This window comes from Polyodon spathula, chromosome 19, assembly GCF_017654505.1.
Source record: "Polyodon spathula isolate WHYD16114869_AA chromosome 19, ASM1765450v1, whole genome shotgun sequence".
Taxonomy (NCBI): domain Eukaryota; kingdom Metazoa; phylum Chordata; class Actinopteri; order Acipenseriformes; family Polyodontidae; genus Polyodon; species Polyodon spathula.
In genome coordinates, this window is record NC_054552.1 from 25,320,860 (window position 1) to 25,343,991 (window position 23,132).

General features: G+C 38.5%; 1 protein-coding gene across 1 annotated transcript; it reads left to right on the forward strand.

Moving 5' to 3' along the window:
- The first annotated feature begins 105 nt into the window (after positions 1-105).
- Positions 106-22,130, forward strand: LOC121294411 (proprotein convertase subtilisin/kexin type 5-like). Its single transcript, XM_041218079.1, has 16 exons — positions 106-385; positions 5,964-6,167; positions 6,750-6,818; positions 7,498-7,540; positions 9,142-9,287; positions 11,300-11,494; positions 12,099-12,185; positions 12,379-12,568; positions 13,079-13,302; positions 13,852-14,094; positions 17,508-17,753; positions 17,873-18,068; positions 18,349-18,554; positions 18,965-19,065; positions 19,670-19,835; positions 20,561-22,130. Exons 1-16 carry the CDS (start codon positions 211-213, stop codon positions 20,965-20,967), a joined length of 2,898 nt encoding a protein of 965 aa, XP_041074013.1. The 5' UTR covers positions 106-210; the 3' UTR covers positions 20,968-22,130.
- The last annotated feature ends 1,002 nt before the right edge of the window (positions 22,131-23,132 follow it).

Genomic DNA, 23,132 nt, shown 5'->3' on the forward strand with positions numbered 1-23,132 from the left:
AATTTGGTCATTCAAGTCAGTTCCGTTGACCAACCCCCATAAATAAACTAGTCAAACCTGTCTGAGGTCTGATTACCAAGCACTAAACTACTTTACTGAAGAGCACCCCAGCGGACCTATGTGCTGCGGTGTGCACCTGCAAGCATCAACCTCGGTTTAGTTATTTTATCCTCTTGCAGATAATTTGTTCCAAGGTGGAGGCTCATAAAGATGAAACGTTTGCAAGGAGTATGTTTTGCTCTTTGCTTTGGATACGTGCAAAATACAGTTGCTCTCTTTTGCCCGAGCGGACAATTTGCTCTGAAGCATCAATGTGTTGGCTGCCATCCTACCTGTTGGGAATGCAACGGACACGAGCTGTTTGAGTGCACGAAATGTGGCGTCGGTAAGTATCTCCGGCGTGCTTGTGTGGGTCTGTAACAGGAATGTGGTTTTTGTGTGTTTTCCTGAGACGTTAGCAATTAAAAACCGAACAATAGGCAATTGGCGTTGAATTGCAATAAATTACCAGCCAGTAAACTCCAGAGAGGATTCCAATACAAGTAAATGATTAAGCATCCGCAACTTACGAGTCCCGATGGTGACCAATTAATTTAGGGTTCACTGTGTGTGTGTATATATATATATATAAAACCAAACCAGTAGCTATTATTTGGGCATGTTTTAGCGTGTACTCCATTTAAAAACAAAATGACTGTTATAAAATAAGAAAGAAACTTAAGAGTACAGTAGAGGCCTGGGTTTATAGTAGTTGGCTAGTTTTGGAAAACCAACAGGTGTTTTCTCCTTTCCAAAAACTGGAGATAAAGACTGGAGGATGTAAGGAACTTGAAAGAACTTGGCTACCAATTTGTATGCACAGGTGCTAGAAGTCTGACAAAAAAAGGCACACCTTACTTTATCTGCATAACAAAATAATAAGTATTGATATGAGATCAATGCCAGAACTTTAATTCAAACTTTTAAAATACAAAATAATTGATGGCTTTGATAATTCTGAAATGCATTGTTGTTTTAATTTGGCTGGGAGATTATTTTTCTTCTTAAAGGGGTAGACTGAAATTCATAGCCTGTCTGAATTTTGGCTAAACCCTCATCTTCCACATGCAAACACAGAGACAATGCCTCTGGGAAAAAGCAGCATGCACACTTCCTGGAGATGTACAAGTACAGTTAATTAATTAAGGTAAATACTATCTAATGAGTTGCTACAGCTGATTTAAAATGTAGCAAAACACTTTATTTTACATAGTTGCGAAAAGAAAAATATTTTGTGTTTGCTACTTAATTCACAAACAAAAAGTGCCAGGCAAGGAACAATGTAAGACTCACATAGCACAGAGCTATTCCAGGTTTTTTCAGCCTTGATTCAATCAAAACAATGGCTGTGCCATAGCCAGAATCATTTACAGCTGTATCCTCATAATCTTTGTTTTAATGTCATTCATTTTAAGTTACACAAGCAAAATATAGGTGTAGCGTCTAATTAAACAAAGATATATGTAAGTAATATCACACAAAAAGCTGCAATGGCTCAAATTGCTATGTACTGGGAGGGGGTCTTTAATTGTGCATTGCTTTGAACAGCACCCCATTGAAACTTGTGTAAGGAACAAAAACAGTTCACAGGTGATCTTTGCAAGATTTGTTGTGTTGTGTAGAACCGTCAGACAAGGTAGTTGTGGCTTTCTTTCCAGCGTAACATTTATACAATGCCCTCTGTCTTCTCAGTGGAAAGTGAAATATCAACACTGTTTCTTTCCACTTCCCTAAGGTAATCCAGCTACTGTGTTTAGGACAGTGGTTACAATGTTATCCTGCAGGGGTTGGCTGATTGTATTGCAGTCACAGCCACTTAATAAAATGCCTGGATAGCTGCTTTTTGTTTCCTCCTTTCAAACAATTGCTGAGAGGCATAGTTTAATAGAAGTTTGCCTCCTTTCTATGTAAGTCAAGCCAGGATAATTTATAAAGCGAAGTGTCTTTTAATGTACATTAGTAATACATGAATAACATTCACGCTTTATAAAAACACATGAACATATTTATGCCAAAATGTTATTTCAACAGTCAGAATGTGAAGTATTATGAAAATACCTAACTAAATACTGAGTTGCCTTGTAATATGCCTAGGTCAATTAATACAGTAGGCTGATGCACATATTTAAACTTCTTTAACCCTGTATTTAGTAAAGCTAAAGAGCAAGTAGCTTATCAGGGCCTATGTATCTTATATGCCTGACATTAGGAGGAGAACTAGAAAGAGCACTTATGCATATTCTCACAAGTGCCCCCCCCCAGTTCTTGAAGCCCCTTGTGAAAACTATTTATCCAGATAATATCTGATAGCAACACCAATGAAAATTGAGTAGCAGTACTCTTCAGTGAATAAGAATTGTGCTTTGAAATGCATGACAAAAAAGCCAAAAGGAGGCATACTCTGACCTTTCCATAATGTGGATTCAGAACCACACTCTTGTAATCTGATAGACCTGGCACCAAGCCCCATGAGCAATGTCTCTCCACAGGTATCGGATACCTTTTGCTCAGTGCTCCCTCTCACAACCCTTTCTGTTCACGAAACAATACAAAGAATGCCTGTCCTCCATTCTGATTGCGGAACACCTCTCTCAGTGGCTGCCCACACCACAAAAATATCCAAGACAGCTTTATTTTTAAAATTTTGCCAGGAAGGCACCTGAGATTAGAAATATCTTTTAGAAATGAGATCTGAGCAAGAAAACTGAATAAACATCAACATCCCTTAGTTCAAATATCCTAAATAATAAACATGTCTCTCAATTAGACAGCGATTCCTCGGCATTGCATGTTTTCAATTGTATTTGAAGGCTTTTCTGAAGTCTACCTTACAGAAAGCTTCTTGCTTTTTAAGAATAAGGTTTTGCATATATTCTTGTACTATGCATACTAATATGCATGTGCATGTTTACATTTTAAGGATTTGGGTGCGGTCTATACATTTTAAAAGAAATAATAAAACAGATTTTCACAGAAATAGTGATGAGAGAGAGTGAAACACCAGGAATGGAATGGCTTTGCAGTGTGGAACTGTTGTTGTTGTTTTTTTTTTTTTTTTTTTTTTTTTTTTTTTTTTTTTTAGTTTTTAAGGAAAATGGAACCCATTCCTGAACGTTCCTTTTTTGGAAGACAGCAGGTGATTCCAGTTAGCTTGTTATGTTAGTCTGTAGAGTTTGGACATTTTTAACTGCTCATTTGTGGGCATGGTCCTTTTAAGCACTCAGATGTTGGCATTGTTGAAATGAATTGAGTCTTTGCCCGCAAGATACTGTAAATACAGCATAATGAAGCTCAGACAAAGGTAATATTATGTAGAGAAGGGCATCATCTTTACAATAATGCTACTTGACATTGGTACTTTCTCTTATTATTGTGAGGCATTTGTCACCATACTGAGGGGTTCTGGGTTTTGTAGTTCCGATATTGAGTTATCCTTGTTTTTCTAAATTTGGTCCTCAGCTGGCTTTGAGCTTACTTGAAGAATCCTAAGTGCCAGCACTCAACAGCCTTCCTCATTCTATTCAGGTCATGTGATAATGTGCCCTTTTAACAATGCCAGCCCCATCTACTCTCTGTCTATATACAGTACCTTGCAAAAGTATTCAGGCCCTCTCACGGTTTTCACATTTTGTTGCTTTAAAGTTTGCAGTTATGACACTTTAAAGTAAGAATTAATATGTGTTATATACACAACCTACTCCACACATTCAAAGAAAAACAAAAAGAAAGAAGTAAATAGATAATTAATATGAAATAAAAATGGAAAACCCATGATTGCATAAGTATTCAAACCCTTTGCTGTGGCAAACCTAAATTAATTCAGGTGCACAAAATGACCTTAACGAGCCACACAATTAGTTGAATGGCCTCTGTCTGTGTGCAATATTAGTGATTCTCATGATTTCAGAATAAAAACACCTGTCTCTGTGAGGTTCCTTAGTCAGGTAGTGAATTTCAAGCAAAGACTCAACCGTGAATACCAAGGAGCTTTCAAAGCAAGTCAGTGTCATTGAAATAATTGAAAAGCACAGATCAGGAGAAGGGTACAAAAAAAATATCAAAGTCTCTGAATATCCCTGTGAGCACAGTCTACTCAATCATCATGAAATGGAAGGTGCATTGTACCACCCAGACACTGCCTAGATTAGGCCGTCTCTCCAAACTGAGCAGCCGGGCAAGGAGGAAACTGATGAGGGATGCCACTGTGAGGCCAACGACAACTTTGAAAGAGCTACAGAGTTCAGTGGCTGAGATGGGAGAAAATGTGTATCAGTCAACAATATCCAGAACACTTCACAAAAGTAGTCTGTATGGCAGAATGGCAAGAAAGAATCCATTACTGAAAATAAGCCATCTCAAAGCCCTCATGGAGTTTGCAACAAAGCACCTGATCTTGCAAAAATGTGTCAAAAGGTGTTGTGGTCAGATGAGACGAAATTGGAACTTTTTGGTCTAAATGCCGAGCATTACGTTTGGTGCAGACCCAACACAGCACATCTCCCAGTCGACACCATCCCTACAGTCAAGCATGGTGGAGGCAGCATCATGCTATGGGGATGCTTCTCAGCAGGGGCTGGAAAGATTGTTAGGATTGAAGGAAAAATGGATTGAGCAAAGTAAAGGCAAATACTAGAGGAAAACCTGTTTCAGTCTGCTAAAAACTTAAAACTGGGGCAAAAATTTATCTTTTAGCAGGACAATGATCCAAAGCACAAGGCCAAAGCTACACTGGAGTGGCTTAAGAATAAGTAAGTGAATGTCCTTGAGTGGCCCAGTCAAAGTCCTGACTTGAATCCTATTAAGAAACTGTGGAAAGACTTGAAAACTGCTGTCCATAAGCGATCCCCAAGCAACTTGAGAGAGCTTGAGCAAATCTGCTAAGAAGAATGGGCACAAATTGGACCAAGCCGGTGTGCAAAGTTGGCAGAAACTTACCCAAAAAGACTTGCAGCTGTAATTGCTGCCAAAGGTCCTTCCACCAAATATTGAGTTGACAGGTCTGAATACTTATGCAATCAACATATTTCAGTTTTTTCTCTAGTTTTTGTTAACATTTACTGTAACTTATCTTACCCTTAGAAGTCTTCAGTTTGAGAATTCAAGTTTTGAATAAAATATTAAGTTTAAAAAAATGTGTATGCATCATTCTGTAATTTCACAAAATGGTACGCCATAGGAAGGGTCTGAATACTTTTGCAAGACACTGTAAATATATTCTCCAGACAGAGCTCAAAGCCAGATAAATGCAGGGTTAGAGAACACGTCACAATACCCACTGAATTCTATTGTGTACAGCTTTTTTGTCCTCGGCAATCCTTAAAGTAAAGGTCTCATTACAGTGAAAACAATCCAGGTCCTTTGTTGGTTCAGTGGTGCTGAAGGAATAACGCTTCTTTGTGTGTGTGTTTAAATAAAACTAAACCCTTCACCCCAGGTCATAGAGGAGTTTGACACTCATATACTCTTTCCTCATTCAGAAAATGTCTCCTCTTATATTTACTGAAGTGACAACTAAGTAACAGACAGAGCCATGGCCTGAGCTGCAAGTATTAAGCTTTTCTACCAACAGCTTATTATTTGTCAGTGGTCAGTGTTGGAAAACCACAATTAATCCCTAAAGCTGCAATTCAGTGTTTTTTTTTATTTTTTTTTATAAATGTGTTATAGGGTGTGTCTTCAGCTCTAATGTTACCCGAATGCTATTGTGATGTCTCTATTGAAAGGTGGCCAGTGTTTTTTTTTTTTAACACACAAAGTGGTTGATTCAACAAATCTGATAAGACTATAGTAAACACCCGGAAAATATGTTAGTATACAACCGAGCAGGGTTATGAGACTCTTTGTATCAGAATTACAGGCTCTTAAAGCAGCTCTAGGGTTGTCAATCCATTTCCAGAATTCTTTGTTTTGTGTCTTTTTTCCAGATGAAGACGGGCAGGAGCGCTTTTTCCACCAAGGTCGTTGCCGGCTGCACTGTCCCAGAGGGTTCTACCCTGAGCAGGACCTGTTCACCTGCGAGCCCTGCATGGTAAACTGTGAGCTGTGCGCCGACGCCAAGGTCTGCGCCAAGTGCACAGGAAACTACAAGCTTCAAAGTGGAGTCTGCCACACCACAGAATGCAAAGAAGGTAGACCAGGATTCCTTTCTACAACAGTGAGAGCTGATTGGCAAGCCTTTGTGATCCAGTTTTGTATAAATGTTTTACTAAAATAAAGAGTATGTTACCTCAGCTGTCATTTTAATAGTTTTTTTTTTTTTTTATTATTATTATTTTATATAACATTTCCCTTACCTTTTGACAGTCTTTGGAAACAGCCTCATGCTACAGTATTTAAATCATGTGACAGTGGAACCTTTCAACTCAATATCGGAGTAACAGAAGAACCCAAAAAACACTGACTGCACCATAAAATAGGAAGGGAAATATGAACAATGAAACTAAAATGTACACCTAAAACATTCCTAAGGATTTATCTTGAATGAAATATCTTATCTAAAATATTTACCAAAAAAGAAAATGTATGCACATGTTGAAATATGAAAATGCATGTATGTTATGACAGCTTTCTTTATTTGATGTAATTAAGTAGGGTTATCAATCTAGAAATAGTTGAAACAGGTACTTGGTTTCCAGAGCTGGGCTTGCTGAAAGGGTCTGTCCGGTGTTCAGGGCCAGATTGGTGCTTTAATGGCTGTGTTACTGTTACAGGGCAGGTGGAAGATCCTGAAACCGGAGAATGCATTGACTGTGAAACTGGATGTGAAACATGCTCTGCAGGTAGACATGCATTCGATGAGTATACCCTTTAAATCTGATCTCGTTTAAAGTACTTATCAATGTATTAATCGAACTGGAATAAAAATCTGCACTTGGCAACATATCAAGAAGAATGGCACATACATTGATGCCAGAAACTGAATCGTAACCTACAAGACTTTGTAAAGCTGTATCTTTTGAATCTTTGCGATTTTAAATGATAACTTTAATCATAGCCTAATAAACAAATAATTCCATTATACTACATTTGCCAGTATGTACAGTAATTTCAGAAATGGTTGCCAAAAGTCTGCTTGTGAGATATAACCTGGCAATGCAAAAGTTGTGAATGGGACAATAGTTCATTGTAGCTAATTAAATTCCTGGGAGCTAATGAGAGAATTATTATTATTATTATTATTATTACAGGGGTTGAAAATAAGATCCTTGGTTAAAAATATCAACTCTAATGGTGTTCCCTGTAAAGTATTTTCATTGTAACAAAAATAGTTTAGCTCCATCGACTGCAGTTAAATTGGTAGTGACAGTCATAAGCTGCAAGGGGAGAGCTTGTGTGTCTATAGCAGAAGGGTGGACTATAAAACAATGCAGTAAACACTAACCCAGGGTATTAGATTTTAGTACTGAGCTTGATTATGGTTTACTGTAGCTTTTAAATGTCCTTTTTCCTCTCACACAGATGACCCCGAACTTTGTAAAAGTTGCATGGAAGGCTATTTCTTGTAAGTAATGGTGCATTTTGCATCATCTACTTTAACATTTAGTAGAGGCAGGCTATTATTTAAATTTTTCTGGAAGATCATTCTCCTGAACATTGGGTTAACTTAAAGTACCCTAATGATGACTTGTTTTTCTGAAATGCTATTTTAAGAGGCACTTTTCTTAGTTTTTTTTAACTGTTAAAATGCTAGTTTACTTCAAAAATCAAATGAAGTTTTTTAAACAATACATATGTAATGATATATATATATATATATATATATATATATATATATATATATATATATATATATATATATATATATATATATATATATATATACATGAATTATTAAATATTGCCACAGCAACATATTTAAAAGAGAATTTCAATCAATTTAACCCCATTTCAATGGCACGATTGACTTGGAATTGATAATCCCTTAATCAGGGTTTGAACAGTTTTAGCTAACCTTTGTATTACCTTAAAAAATAGGTTTCTATATGTGAAGTAACAATTCGCAAAGAATTAGCATTTGCTAATGTGTTTGTAAACAAGGCAGTTAGTTAATAAACAGTTAATATACTACAGAGTGCCTCTTAAACAAAGCGTGACCGTCTAATTTTTGTTCTTGTTGGAAGAGAGAAATGAGTCATATTCATTGCTAATTCAGGCTGTTCTGAACCCACAAAGGTTCTGTGGGTTTGGTGGCTGGTTATTACAGGCTTTGAGTTTGTATTGAACCATTCTTAAAGTTGTTTTATTGAATAATTTGTGACGTGGTGTAAAGCCTGCTTGGCTTCAAATAAATTGCAGCTTTCTGTAAACACCATGTATTCTCAAAGGTTTGTCCTATTTGTATTCTCAAAATGAATGGAAGGGAGCATACTACATACAGCAGAATGTCGAGATCAAGCCAAAACCCAATAAGCTGTATTGGTATGTTAATTATTGCCGTCTGTGCCCAGAGGGCTGATAAATGCTCTAGCAGATAGCAGTGCAAGATCACAGCTAGTTTTAAATAAGCAGCCCTTGGATCAGACCAGAACAAGAAAACATGATGAAAACACCCTTCTTGATATGTCTAACCCTTTAAAATACCAAATTGTTAAACCTCAAATGAAGGACATGCTCTAAACAACAAAATGAGTTGCAATAAGCTTAGTTATTTTAAGTATCATTATTTACCAAGTATTTTAAAATATATGAAACAGGTTATTAATGTTAAATGGTGTTCTGTAATTAAATGACAGCGATCACAGTGCTTGAACAATACAACAAGTGTTCTCTGAGTGCCTGTCTTCCAGGAACACAGAAAGCATTCTCCAGCTCTCCAGGCCCTGGTTTATATGATATGGTGTGTCTAGCTCTAATGTTACCTGGATGCTATTGTGATGTCTCTATTGAAAGGTGGTCAGAGGCTACAGGCTGTGTTTTCCAAGCTGGAAAATGAGACGTGATTGAGCACCTTTTTTTTTGTAATAAGGTCTTTGATTAATTAACTCATGAGGTAATCTTTAATTACCTCATGAGTTAATTAATCATGAATTTATATTTTGGCAAGCAACAGGCTGCTGAGTAAAATTGGCAATTACCCTTTCTCGTCTGTCTTTTTTATCCTAGGTACAGATACCAATGTCGCAGGGGCTGCCCTCAAAAGACCTACCGGGATGAGGGGAAGAAGATGTGCTTTGCCTGTCCAACTCCCTGCATTGACTGCAGGAGCGACAGCCTCTGCCTGTCCTGCCAGGCTGGCCATTATTTAAGTGGTAAGAAAGACATCCATAAATGATTCCCAACAAGCTCCATATACAATACATTTCCTCAAACGCCTTCTGCATGATGAAATCCCATCTGCATGAAGTCCTGCCCTTTGAAATCTTAATGATTTAAAGTATACCTTGTAATGATGTTGAGCTGTACTGCACCTTTAAGATGTTATATTTGAATTATTCATTATTCCAATTACTGCTAGAATATTTTTTTTTATCAATTTGAATCTCCCTATCAGAAGTTTCCACATACTGAGTTGAGTTGTGTGTGCCTGCATATCTTGAGCATGGTTTCCATTTGCCACAGTTATTTGAAAATGAGTAACTTTTGTTTCCAGGGGGAAGCAGAACAAAATAAAACCGAGCTTGATTTGGGACTCCGTTAAGTTTGCAGGCTCTATTTGCTTAGCTAGAAGAAGCAAAACAAAGAAAATATGTAAATAATGCAGAGGCAGATACCAAATCTCAAGCATCGGGCAATCTAATGAAAGCTAACTGTTGGGTGTGGTGGAGTGTTAGAGTTGCCAGACAGAAGGATGATGCCAGAAACAAGATTCTTTTCAAAGGGGCTCTTCACCTCTGTTTAACCCTTGACTGAGAATGGAATAGGCAGCAGCCCCGCGTTGATATTGGAACAAGGTGCAGCAGTTTCGTCTTTGGAAGTAAAGGTTAAAGTGGGCTGTTCTCTTCCATCCACTCTATCAAAAACAAGCTGTTTTTAGCAAGCTGATTCTAAGATTCATTTCCAAGAGATTTAGGTCACAATTTCATGGCTGACTTGGAACGCAAAAAAAAAATAATCACTGCCTTATTTACTTTCAGTGAGGGAAGGCCAGGTAGGAAATACAGAAAGCCTTTGAAAGCTGACCTGCAAACATGAAATTAACTTTTCAGCAAATTGTACATTTGTGTTATTGTGTTTGATTTTCTGTTAATGGGTGGCCAGTGTTTTTGATGTTTGCATGTCTGAGTGGCATATAGAGGAGTGCAGAGTACCTACAATGTGGGGTAATACTGTAAGGGAGTTTCACTCAAGTGCATTGATTTAAGCACTTTTCACGAGCACTGAAAGAAAACTAAAGAAACAGATATGTCTTAATGTTCCATCCAGCAGCATGCTTGTGGTGCAATAAGGAGCCACGCAGAACTGTTGAATTCTCCATGCCAATGAACTGGCTGAGGAGTGACGGTTATTATACTAATATGGAGAGTGGCTAATTGCAATTAAGGTTTAAAAACTTGAATCCTAGTTGTTATTACTGATGCAGAAAAAAAAGACAAAAGATTGGAGTGGCCAATTACTGTTTAAATTCCCATTTTGTGTTGCCAAGATTGATAACCAGCGCTTGGACGCTAGGGTTTCTAGTTAAGAAAGAACACCAGTATACTTGGTACTCAGTTCCAAAATTAGATGGTTGGATCATGAATACCCTCAGGTAACTTACAATATGAAGAATAAAAGTAATAAAATAAAGCTTTAAACCATGAGAACTTAAAGAGATGCAAAATCTTTACAACCATCAGTGTCCGCTATCTGTCAAATTTATAATGTATTCCCAACATAATCAGATTACTATTTATCATACTCTTGACAAGAAAAAAAAACAAACAAAACATTTAAGGCTTTTAATATACTTCCATTTAATATACTAATTGAAAAAAAAAGATCACAAGCTTTTCTGTATTAGTTACATAAGATTAATAATATTTTTGGTTAATAATTGTAGAACATTTTGAGATTAAATCAGGTTTAGCCTAAATCCTAAAATGTTGGGAGTATAAATCAGATCGGTTTAAGAATAAGAACCCGTTTTTAAAATACTTAATACCCTTTTTTTTGAGGGGGGGGGGGGTCACAATTACTCAAATTACTTAAGGGTGCTTTGATCTCACAGCCCCACACTCCCTGTTAAGAGACCTGGAGAGCAGGCATGCAGTGTGGACTCTAGAGAGGTGAGTTAATAGTATTGCAGGAACTCACCATGCCCTGCCATATGCCTCACCCACAGATGGATCTTGTGTAAAGCAATGCCCAGATGGCACCTATGGTGAACCAAGCAGCTGGCGCTGCGAATCTTGTCACGGATCCTGCCAGACCTGCCACGGGTCGCTGCCGAGGAACTGCGAATCCTGCCCTCACGGGAACCTGCCTATGTACGGGCAGTGCCCCACTACCAGCTGTGTGGAGGGCCAGTATATGGATGGTAATCTGACTCCTTTGATTGTGCTGTAAAGAAAAAAAAATCCTGTCCCTCACAATAAGCATATTGTCTTCTAATTTATGTACAATATGTTCTAGTTTGCACAAGCATTGCTGTTCATTTTCTTTCTTTCTTTCAACGCTATTAGCATATTTATTAATGGTGCTTCTGTGCAAGTACCTTAATCTTTTTTTCAGTTATTTATAAAATACATGGATTAAGCCACTCTAAGCACAACACTGCCCTCAACTGGACACAAATAGAAAAATAATCGGTATATCTCAATTTAACTGCTAGAACTCCACTGTGATTTGTAAAGTAAAAATAATTTAAATGTGTCAAACAAATCAAACCAATCAGGTCTGGGGATTGTAACTACGGATTGACATAAATGATATAAATGTTAATTTCTGTAAGAACCCCAAGACTTTGCTAGTAATCATAAGCAATAGAATCTGTGAAGAGATTCTTTGATTCTGATGCAATTTTAATGCTATAAATAATAAATGACTAAAATTGCTAGCTTTAGTTTCATGCCAAATGCACATTTCAATATAAGTTCATGATGAGTGTGTACTGTTCTCAACCCCCGCTTTTCTCTTCCTAGCTGCTGACAATAAGTGTTACAGCTGTGATGTCTCCTGCAAGACCTGCTTCGGACCTCAAGCACTGGACTGTTCCTCATGTTGTACTGGTAAGCCTGTTTAAAAAAACAAACAAACCTAAAACTGCAACCCCTGTGTGAGACTGCCACGTCTCACAAGAACGCAAATGGGGATTTTCTTTTACCTTCTATTAAGCTATTTTTAAACCTTTATGGGGCTCGTCATATTTTTGATCAGAAATACCGAAGGGAGTTGTTTTCTATATTGTTTCTTTTTTTCCAGGTTATTTCCTTGACCAGGAGGGGGCCTGTGTGGAGTATTGCCCTATGGGCTACTTCATCAACCCTGCCACCCAGCTGTGTGAAGAGTGCTCTGCAAACTGTGAGAGCTGTGAGGGGGGCGCTGAGAAGTGCCTCCGCTGCAAGAAGGGACAATTCCTCCATCAGGGGAATTGCTGGTCTAACTGCCCAGAGTGAGCGATCTTCCATTTGGAAATATTACACTGGGTGTCTCAAATCAAGGTCATTCTCTAATTAGCCAAATATCCTTGAATAGAAACAAACATGCTAATTTATAATTTCCAGAGGGATAGTTTGTTTTCCAGTGATTGCACTTTCAGTAAATTGCCATTTTCATTTTTTTTTTTATATTGAAATCCTTTATTCTTTTTAATCTGATATGGGATACAGCGTTGGTCTGCTTGTTAGGTACTCCCAGTTGCTGCAGTGGAGTTCTACAATTGGTGGTGCAGAGGAGGTGCTTAATTATGGGGCCCATGACTGCCAAGTTGAAAACAGTTTGTATCTAGTTGAATCTGCATTTTCTGAACCAAAGGCATGCCCCCCCCCCCCCCCCCCCCAACCAGTCACAGCTGTGGAGGTCTTTCCATTTGCATACACCCTAGATTGTTTCCATGGCCTTGTAGTTTGGATACAGAGGGGTCTACTTATACTCTAGTACTTACTTTAACATCTTTCTGTAGGGGTTACTTTGAAAGTGCAGAGGGCACATGTGAAGCCTGCGACAGCCTTTGCCTGAGCTGTGATGAGAATAAAAGTAACTGCATGTCATGTGCTGTGGGGCTGTACCTGGAGAATGGGAGCTGCAGTCCTAACTGCTCAGTCAAGTACTACCCTGACGTGGACAGGACCTGCAGACACTGCTCGGCACACTGTGACACCTGCACCGATGGGAAAACCTGTAAAGGTGGTTATTATTGGCTCTGGGTGCTCAGCAGCATCTGGATTAGCCACCCATATGTTACTGTAAAATCTTTCTAAAGATAATCTGCTGTAGGCTGCTTTAGCTCCAGCTATTAGCCACTCTAACAAGGATGGGTTTTTACATTTCCCTTACTGTTTTATTGATTGATTTAAAGTGAAGGCGGCCTTTCAGTCACAGCACTTGTGTACAGCAGAGACACTGTGAGGCAGGTAAAGGCAGAGCTAAAGAAAAATTATAATAAATAAATATTGGAGGAACAGAAACACTCAGAATTATTGCAAGACCATACAATTGCATGTGGGATGTAAAAAAAGCAATTAAGCAAAATGTGAAGCTACTTAGTCTGGCCTTCCAAGGGGAACCATTTAGACATAAATAAATACATTCTGTTATTTGGGTTATGGGGTCCTGCTCTGCGAAGTGGACAGGCAGATATATGCGCTCAGGCTGCAGTACGATTTATTTCCATCAGAAATAGGTCTTACCTGGCTAATTCATGTTTTCTGACGTGTTGATAATGTTCCTCTGCAGCGTGCAGCTATTTATACCTGCTTCTCGATGGCATGTGCAAGGCCACCTGTCCTAAAGGGTATTTTGAGGACTTGGACCAGGGGAAGTGCATCCCCTGCCACTCTACCTGTGCAAGCTGCTCGGGGACACAGCATGATGACTGTGACAGCTGCTCCTCCCAGTCTCCAAGGCTGTACGAGGGGCAGTGCTCCGTGGAATGCCCTGCTGGAACTTACTATGAGTCTTCAGCCAACGAATGCCAGGGTAAGGCCATCACACAGTGGAAACAGTGCAAACAATAGTAAATGCCTGAATGTGCTATAATACTCAGTTAACATGTGGTGAGCAGGGTGTCTCCTGTTGTACTTTGGGCGAGGAGACGGCACTGTGTGCTATGAGAAAATAAAATCTGTATATTTTTTTTAGATCTGGTCTCAAACCACATATCTAGCAATGGATTAAACATGACTAGCTAATAGAAAAATAAAGTCGTTTTCCTCAACCTGCAAGCACACCAACAATCATCGAGACGATTTGCCTCCACACAAATGCATGGTATAGTTACTGTATATTATTGCAAAATGTGGTTTAGAAAATACACTGATTCAATTGATTAACCCTTTGAAGCACAGTACCCAATTTTTTTGTACTATCATAACTCTAATGAACATATAATAAAACTAGAACCTTGAAAACAACAAAACTGTTGAAAAGAAAATAGTCTCAGAGTTCTCATGTGGTTACATATTAAAACCAGTGTGACTCTGCAGTCGTTTATTGTGAATTGACCAATAGTTTATTTTTGGTGGAACACAGTAAAACGATTCTTCTCCGACTTTGCTGTACTGCATACAGCACAATGCCTCGAGGTGCTGTGTACAGGCATGTGTTGGGCCTGGCTTGTGCGTTGTTAAACAGTAATGTAGGATTTCTGCAGTCGCTATCTTCACTTCTTGAACGGTCACCAGAGCTTCTCTTCACTGAGCTTGTTGCTGAAATCTGAAAGTCACAGAGTCATGACCATTCATGTCAGCTCGAGATTTTATACCCTCGCTTCACTGGACCTTCCTTTCAATTTGACCATCGTTTGTTGGCTTGTTGCTTTGCTGGGGAGTAATGTTTCTGGAAATTGCTTTTTAGTTTTTCAGTGAGTGGTCTAATTTTGTAAAGCTTGTCATGGCTTAAGTCATTTCTCTCAGGCATGACTGAATTATCATTCAGATGTATGTGCGTGAAAAGTCAGCTAAGTCTGTTTACTGACATAAGTGATTAAGTGTAGCGACTCAGCTCAGGGTGGGATGACCAACAGTCATGGTAGGAAGGAGTTTTTTTCACTCCCATGAGTATATTGATTGCAGTGAACACCTATAGAAGAATATACCTACACAAAAGCAAACGTAATGGATATTATTTCTTACTACTGATTCCAAAATATTGCAGTTATAATACAGTACTAAGATTTTTTGTATGGGCATTATGGTATAAAATCATTTGATGTTAGATTAAAGTTTGCATAAAAAATTGAGTGGAAAAAGACGCTGAAAATACTTTAAAAAAGAAACCAAAATACATTTTGCGATATACAGTAAAAAATACCTTACATTCACAGTTGTACTCTAATGAAACCACTTACTATGACACGATGTAAAACTACTAAATTGTTATAATTTCTGAATTTTTCTAAGCTTTCCTACTCCAGACATTATTTCATACATGAAACTGTAAAAAAAAAAAAAAACTGTGAAAAAAACGAACCTATAACATTGTTTTGACGATGTTGCATGAAGACCAGAAAACACTGGTTCTGCAAAATGTCACTGACTGCTGTTATGTATTGTTTTGGGTTTAATAAGTAAGATTTAAGCCGGGTTTACACTGCACGATTTTTGCAATCGGGAGACGCAGCTCCACTCGCACTACTGAGTGAACTATGATTTCTCACTGTAGATCGGAGATTGCAAGCTACACACACTGCACGAGATATCTTGCCGCGGACTGCGAGGTGCAACCAAAATAATAAAATCTAATCTGTTCAAAAAGCGCAACACTCGCTCGTAGTACAAAATATTTATTAGATTAAATTCTAATGAATCATTTGAAGACTTTTAAACTAATGAATATTTTGTACTACGAGCGAGTGTTGCGCTTTTGAACAGACTAGAATACAGCTTTAATATTAGGCTACTACAAGTTTGTTATAGGTTTAAATATGCAACAACGTAATCTACATTCTCTTTATTTCACACACACGCAGACGCGCACCCCTCCTCGTATTTTGAATAAAGTAGCAATACAAACATATAGTAGGGGTTTGAAAGGGTTATCGAATACGAGTGACTGTAGAAATTGATTGCCAGGAGAGCACACACAATATCTGCTTTGGCGTTAACACGTTATAACAATTATTTACTTACTAGGTACCTTCAATGAGCGATCATGATACGGAATGTCACTTATGTCAGAGGGTGCCACAACCTTTCTCTTCGTCGCTGTTGTTGCTAGCTTGTCCTATTGGCTGCAGGCAGCATTTGTCAAGAAATCTGCCTGTAGCCCCTCACACATTTCACGAATTGCTTTGTCGAGGACCAAAGTTTTCTGACATGTTAGACATTTGTCGGGACGTCGTGAGAGCGTCGGGAGATCGCAGAAGCTATTAACGGGCCATCGCAGACCCTCTCACACACGTATTGACCATTTTATCCCCGACAACCTCAATTTGTCCCAGATTTGAAGAAATTAGTCGCCGACTCCTCAGCTCGTCGGCGATCAGCAAAAATCGTGCAGTTTAAGCCCGGCGTTACTCATTTCAGTGGTTCTTTTTTCATTGAGGAAAAGCAACTGAATACTGCCAATTTAGTATTTATATGTAACATTCTAACTTCTATGGGAAACATAATTAATTCCTTGCAAAAACAAATATCTCTATTAAAAAACAAAACAAAAACAAAACGCTGTTCAGTGTGAATGCATTTACTTCTATTGGAAGATGAGTCACAAATGGAAAAATTTCCAAAACAAGTACATTTCATTTGCATCGGTAACTGCATGGGTTTGATCAAACTTGTATCAAAGATAATTGCTGAAATATTTTATAAAATAAGAAATAGTGCCTTTTGTGTTAATAGGAATGCTATTGATAACATTTTTGTTTTGCTTCTAAGCACTGGTGTTTCTTTCAAGTCTTTTGAGTTTGATTTTAGGATAGAGCATAACTTGCTTCATACACTCAATATAAAATATTTTGTATTTAGTTTTTTTTATAATGAATAACAATTAGATCGATAAGGTTGTTGTTGTATTTCTCTGTGAATGGAAAATGTAGGAAGTAGTGTCTGAGTGATTTAAAGCCGAGGTCCTGTTTTTCAAGCTGTTTCTGTTCTAGCAAAGCTTTGAAAATCATTAGAGCTTCTGCATACCGCTCCCCCAGATTCTTAATCATAACAATTACACACCCCTGCTGTCTGCCAATGCACAGTACATACATTACACAGAAAAATGGAAATTGGGTATTAAGATGTCTGCTTTACATAGATGCTTATCACTAACAATTAATCATTATAAACTGTTCAATTGGATGTTAGGTACAATACTTGCAGTCTAATCTGAGATGTGCCATTGTTCATCCATCAATGACTCATATGAAAGAAATGAAAACTAAATTGAAGCCTGTTTTTCAGAATGTGACAGGACTTGTTCTAGTTGTACTGGACCAGAACTGACAGACTGTACAAAGTGTAAGAAGGGGCTTGCCCTGAATCCTGATACGATGATGTGTGGGGTGACTGGGGATTCCAACTGCCCTCCTAAAACGTTCCTGCATGATAACCAGTTCACCTGTGTGGCCTGCCACAAGCAGTGCGAGTCCTGTAATGGACCCAATGCCAACGACTGCCAGACCTGCACTCTACCCAACTACCTGTACAGTAAGAATGCAGATCTAATCTTTTGACAGTTGTTTATCATTGCACCCCCCCCTCCCCCCTTAAAAGATGAGTACAGATATAATTCTACTTGCGATATATCTTCTTTTCCTTTCCTCCAGATGGCACGTGTCTAACAGTCTGCCCAGCTGGCACATTCGAGTCCAGTGAAGAAGCTGATGGTGTTGGGCTGGGTTTTTGTTCTGCTTGTGACCATGTCTGTGCGACTTGTACAGGAGCCTCCCCTAAAGACTGTATAACGTGTTCTTCAGGCTATTTCAGATTCATGCATCTCTGCATTTTACACTGTCCAGCTGGGTGAGAAATATTTAATCAGCTGGGTATTGTGTCATCTAATATACATCTATAAAAGTTGGGAAAAAGCATAAACCACATTATTTTGTTTGTAGCCTATTTACAAATGTAGGGCTGTGTTCAAAAGTTCTTGTTTTAAGAAGGGAGCTAAATGTTGTAACAGGTGACACATCACAGACATTGTCTTTAACTGTAGACTGTCTTGTGTCTGTTTTGCATGTAGTCGTTATTGTCTCGGCACTCTTGGGATGAGACTTTAATTAATAGCTGCTTTCAATTGCAGGTATTATCGCGGGACCACCCATTGTGATAAATGTGACCCGTCATGCCGGCTGTGCTCAGGCCCCGGGCCTCAGGCTTGCCTGTCCTGTCCTCCCCACATGCTGCAGCTGGAGGGGACTAGGCAGTGTGTGGAGCACTGCCCAGAGAGATTCTACCAGGAGAACTACAAGTGCAAACAGTGCCACACAAGCTGCAAAACATGTAAAGGTAACACAGCTTTTGCTATTTATTTATTTATTCATTCATTCATTCATTCATTCATTCATTCATTCATATTCTTATTATTTACATAACTATATAATCAGTTTACAGTCAAGGAAAAGGACCAAATGTATTAATATATGCATTTATTTGTATACAGTACTGTATATTACTTGTATAGTGATATTGTTTATATAGGGTATTGATGTTTAACTGGATTTCATTGGGTTTACAAACTGTAGGCTTCTTAGGATTTCTGAGAATCTACAGTCAGCCACAGTAAAAGCTTTTTTTTCTTTTTTTTATTCTGGGTGCAAGTCACTACCAGCGGTATATTTTGGTAGTGTTTGTAATAACAATTGAACAGTACAAAATGAGTCATTTTGTTGTTTGGGTGGCTCTATTTGCCCATACAGACTACACACCACAGGGCTGTCTGACCTGTGACTGGGGAAGTACATTACAGAACGGGATCTGCTACCCTCGCTGTGAGGAACAGCGCTACCTCTCAGAGGATGTAAGTAACACAGACAACAGCAGCCAAACCCAACCTGCCAACATGCCAAAAATGGCCCAAATAAAATGTGGGGTTAGATGCAGTGACTGTATTGCACGTGAAAGGTGGAGGGGTTTGTTCCATACCCAGCCAATTTGTAATCCCAAGTTGTATAATTGTGACGGTGGTTTAGGATAAGGTTGTACACTTTCAATAGCAGTTGTTAACTGGCTGAAACCACAAGGACAGAGACTATGGCATCTGCTGTATATCTGCAATGACACCAAGAACTGTTTTGCATATTTGTTTCAGTGATATGAAAATATACTGATTTAATATTTAGCTAAACCTTGTAACAGTATATACTTTGTAAGTTACAGGTTTGGCTTTTACATCTTACTTGGTTGGTGCTTTTATGATTTACTGTATATTATAATTTGACAAGGCAATGAAGGCACCCATAACTACATATGTCACACAGTTTTCCTTTTACGGGTGTCTAGAGAACCATGTTCATAGGGTGGAGGAAGGTCCTTTAATGGTAGCGATGGTTTTAATTTAGCTTTTTCAAGCATGGCAGGGATGCATTACTAACATGCTTGTTCTGTTTTGATTGACCTGCTAGGAGGTCTGCAAACTTTGTGACAGCTCCTGCAGACACTGTTCTGGTCTAGGCCCCAATCAGTGTGTGAGTTGCAAACTGAACTTCGCTCTGCACCCAACTGAAAAGAGATGCATTGAGTGCTGTGAGGGGAATCAGACCGACTGCTGTCTTTGCTCTACTAACTCAGGTAAAGAAGCATGTGTGAACAACAAAATCAACAGGAAGTGCATCCACTTATAATGTTTATTTGCAAGCAAAGCAAAGTACTGTTTTCATTGTAGTTAATGTACACCGTGTCCTGTTCATTATTTACCGGACTTGTGTCATATGAAGCATTGCCTCAGGGAGTCATTCACTCCAGACACTTCCTTGTATGTTTAATAATCACTAAGTTCAGCTTTTAAATTGAGTGTGCTGCTACCCATTCCAATAAAACACAGGGATTATTTAAAGAACAAACTGTGCAAAAAAGATACAAGGGCACCTTGCACAAAACATAATCCTTGTAGTATTTTTTTTTCATACCTTACAAATGCCTTGTGTGATCCATGCATCATCAAAGCATCATGCATGTTTTGTTGGTATGGGTAAGCACTTAAGAAAGCGTTTGAGCGTGGCACCAAGAACAACTTCATCTTGCCACTAACATCAGTCTGTTAATACAGTACTTTTGATATCCACAGAGTTAACTAAGAGCCAGAATTTTGCAAGTAGTCTTCAAAAAGTATATTCATTTTAAAGAGTTGGGCAGTGAAGCAATTTAAAGAGGTGTTAAGGAAAGTGCTGTTCGTATTTATTTAACTTGTATTTTGTCTATAAAGCTGAGATGGATAATGTAATGGATTAATATGCAAAGCATCCTTTTGTTTTTTTTATCCACACAAGCAGTAACTCTTATTTTCTGTTTGCCAGCTCTGTGTATAGAGCGTCCAAATCCTGAGCTGGAGAGGAGGCTGATGTCGGAGAACATGAACTCGCTGGTGATCTCCCATGTGTCTGCTACAGTGCCTGCTCTGGTAATGCTGGTCCTGGTGATCACATTGGCCGTGTTTGGTCTGTACCAGGCTCGGGCCAGGAAGAAGCTGTGCTGGAAATTGAGTTACGAGAGGCTGAGCGGCAGTGCTGATCCCAGTGCTTCGTACCGACGCGACATGCTGCACGGCGTTCCGGACCCTGACGACAGTGCTGACGAGTCCGATGTGGTCTACACCAGCAGTGATGGCACAGTGTACCACCGATACAACTTCATAAAGGCTCAGGACGAGGAGGCAGAGGAACATGAACATCAGACTGCTTATTTAAACAAGGCAAGGTGTTAGATCATCTTGGCAAAACCAGTATCCATCTCAGATATATTTAAACCTCTGATGAATGTGTGCCTTAATTCACAAATGCCTGGGTTTATAATTTGAGTTCTGGTGTTGGCAAACAATTGCATTATTAGCTCTAAGAGTGTCCCATGTCATTTATGATCATGGTAATATCATAAGACCCTAACCCAGAAGGTTTGAGTTGTACAGCAATTTCTGCATTTCATTTTCCAATTTTAATAATTTCATTTGCACATTACTTTGCCTTTAAACACTATCTCTTATTAACTGTTTCACTTGCCCATTTTACAAGGCAGCCTTTATAACTGTTCATTTTTGTTAATGGGCAGTTATGTGTCTACCAGTTTCAGAAAGCAGTGTTGAAGAGAGATTACAGGTTTTCAAAGCATGTACAGGTAATGTATAGTCCCCCATACAGTATAATTAGTATGATTTACATTTAATAAAGTTTTTATATTTAAAAGCATTGTTGACAATAACAGTTATATACATGTTATTAGTTAAGGGGCACTTTGCCTTAAATTTTACCCTTTTTTAACATTTGATATTTCTGATACATACAAAGCACGGATAATGAGATTCCCTCACACAGGGTTATCAAGCTGCAGTAGGCTATACAATAAGAGTCAAGGATCTCACTAGTATTTTTATTACACCATCACGGAGTATCACAGCAGTCCAGTTGTACTTACTGGGAGCAAGAAATTAGTAAAATAATATATGAAAGCTAGCATAATATTAAAAGAATTGTATAGAAAACAGAGAATCCTATACTTTCATAGAGATCTTTTAATAGTTTGTATTGAGGGACCTGAACTAAAACTAGCAAGTTCAGTGGAGTTAGTGCTATTGAAACCTTGTGATTTTTGTATATTATGTATCCAAAATAAAAAATAGCCTGACAAACTTTTTTTTTTTGTTTTGTTTTTTTTCAACCCACAAAAAATATGCATTGTACATATACAGTAATCTGTGGCATGTCCGCCCATCATAGCCACCCTACATGTTTATCCACAATGCTCAAGCTCTTCAGCAAGGTTATTTTATTATTGAACAGAGAAGATTAGTTCAGATATTGTAGATCTTCCGTCATTGCTGGTAGTGTAACATGAGCTGTTTGGTATGTTGATATGTAAATAAATCCTGTTCACCTGCGGGGTGTATCAACCTCAACCTCCGTCTCGATCTCCTGCCTGTCACTCAGCAGCGAATGCACGCACCCACACGGCTGATGGCTACTCGTCACAAATATTAATACCCTGTATCTTTCTAAACAAAAGATTTAGGGGGGGTTCCCTAATATAAGCTGAATCTCAAAACAATTGTGTGAATATCTTAATTGTTACAGCTGTGTATAATGGAATTTCAAACAGGATTCATTAATGCAACTTTTTACATATATGCCCTTACCTTGGTCCCATCACAGTCGAATATGTGATGGGTTACTAAACTAGTACTTCCAGTCTTAGACAATCTCTTAAGTGTGTGTTACATTTTTACTACTGCATGAAGTAATCACCTCCCTCTACTAGCATCCTTGTATGGATGCTTGTAGAGGGAGGTGATATACAATTTGAATACTGAAAACAAATTATAATTGACTTTACAACCTTCACAGAATACAGTAAGTTTATTCTATTTTGTAACACTGTGCTTGATGGGTAGCAAGCAAGTACACGTTTAATACATATAACACCACATGCTGCATGCAGAAAGCAGCCCTGTCTGACCACATTGCACAACACTGTACAGACTAGCATGGCTGGTAACCATTAAAGAACCTTTCTAAATACAACACATGTACAGGAAACAATGACTGTATTTTGCCATTTAAGATTTAGCAAGCTTTTCCGTCCTTAACCATTTTTGCACCATGCTTTACTATGCTTTCCTTGTAGTAAGCTTTTAAAAGTACATAATACAAAAAAAAAAAAAAGAACAGAATAACCTAATAAGCATTTTTCAAATAAAACGGTGTAAACAGCAAACGTGACACTTACCAAGGGAATAAAAATTCCTGTTGTTGTCCGATGATACTGCGTATCCAGTAAAGGCACTCCATGTTGAGTGCAGGATGTGCCCAGTAGCTTGGAGATTGCAGGTTCGAATCCAGGCCATGTCATTGCCGACCGTGACCTAGGGGGCGGCAAACA

Excerpts from the sequence above, each read along its gene's own strand:
- LOC121294411 (XM_041218079.1), top strand. The coding sequence starts at position 211 with ATGAAACGTTTGCAAGGAGTATGTTTTGCTCTTTGCTTTGGATACGTG. Across the intron at positions 11,495-12,098 it reads GGAGGGCCAGTATATGGATG|CTGCTGACAATAAGTGTTAC; the intron begins GTAATCTGACTC and ends TTCTCTTCCTAG. Across the intron at positions 18,555-18,964 it reads AAGCTGCAAAACATGTAAAG|ACTACACACCACAGGGCTGT; the intron begins GTAACACAGCTT and ends TTGCCCATACAG.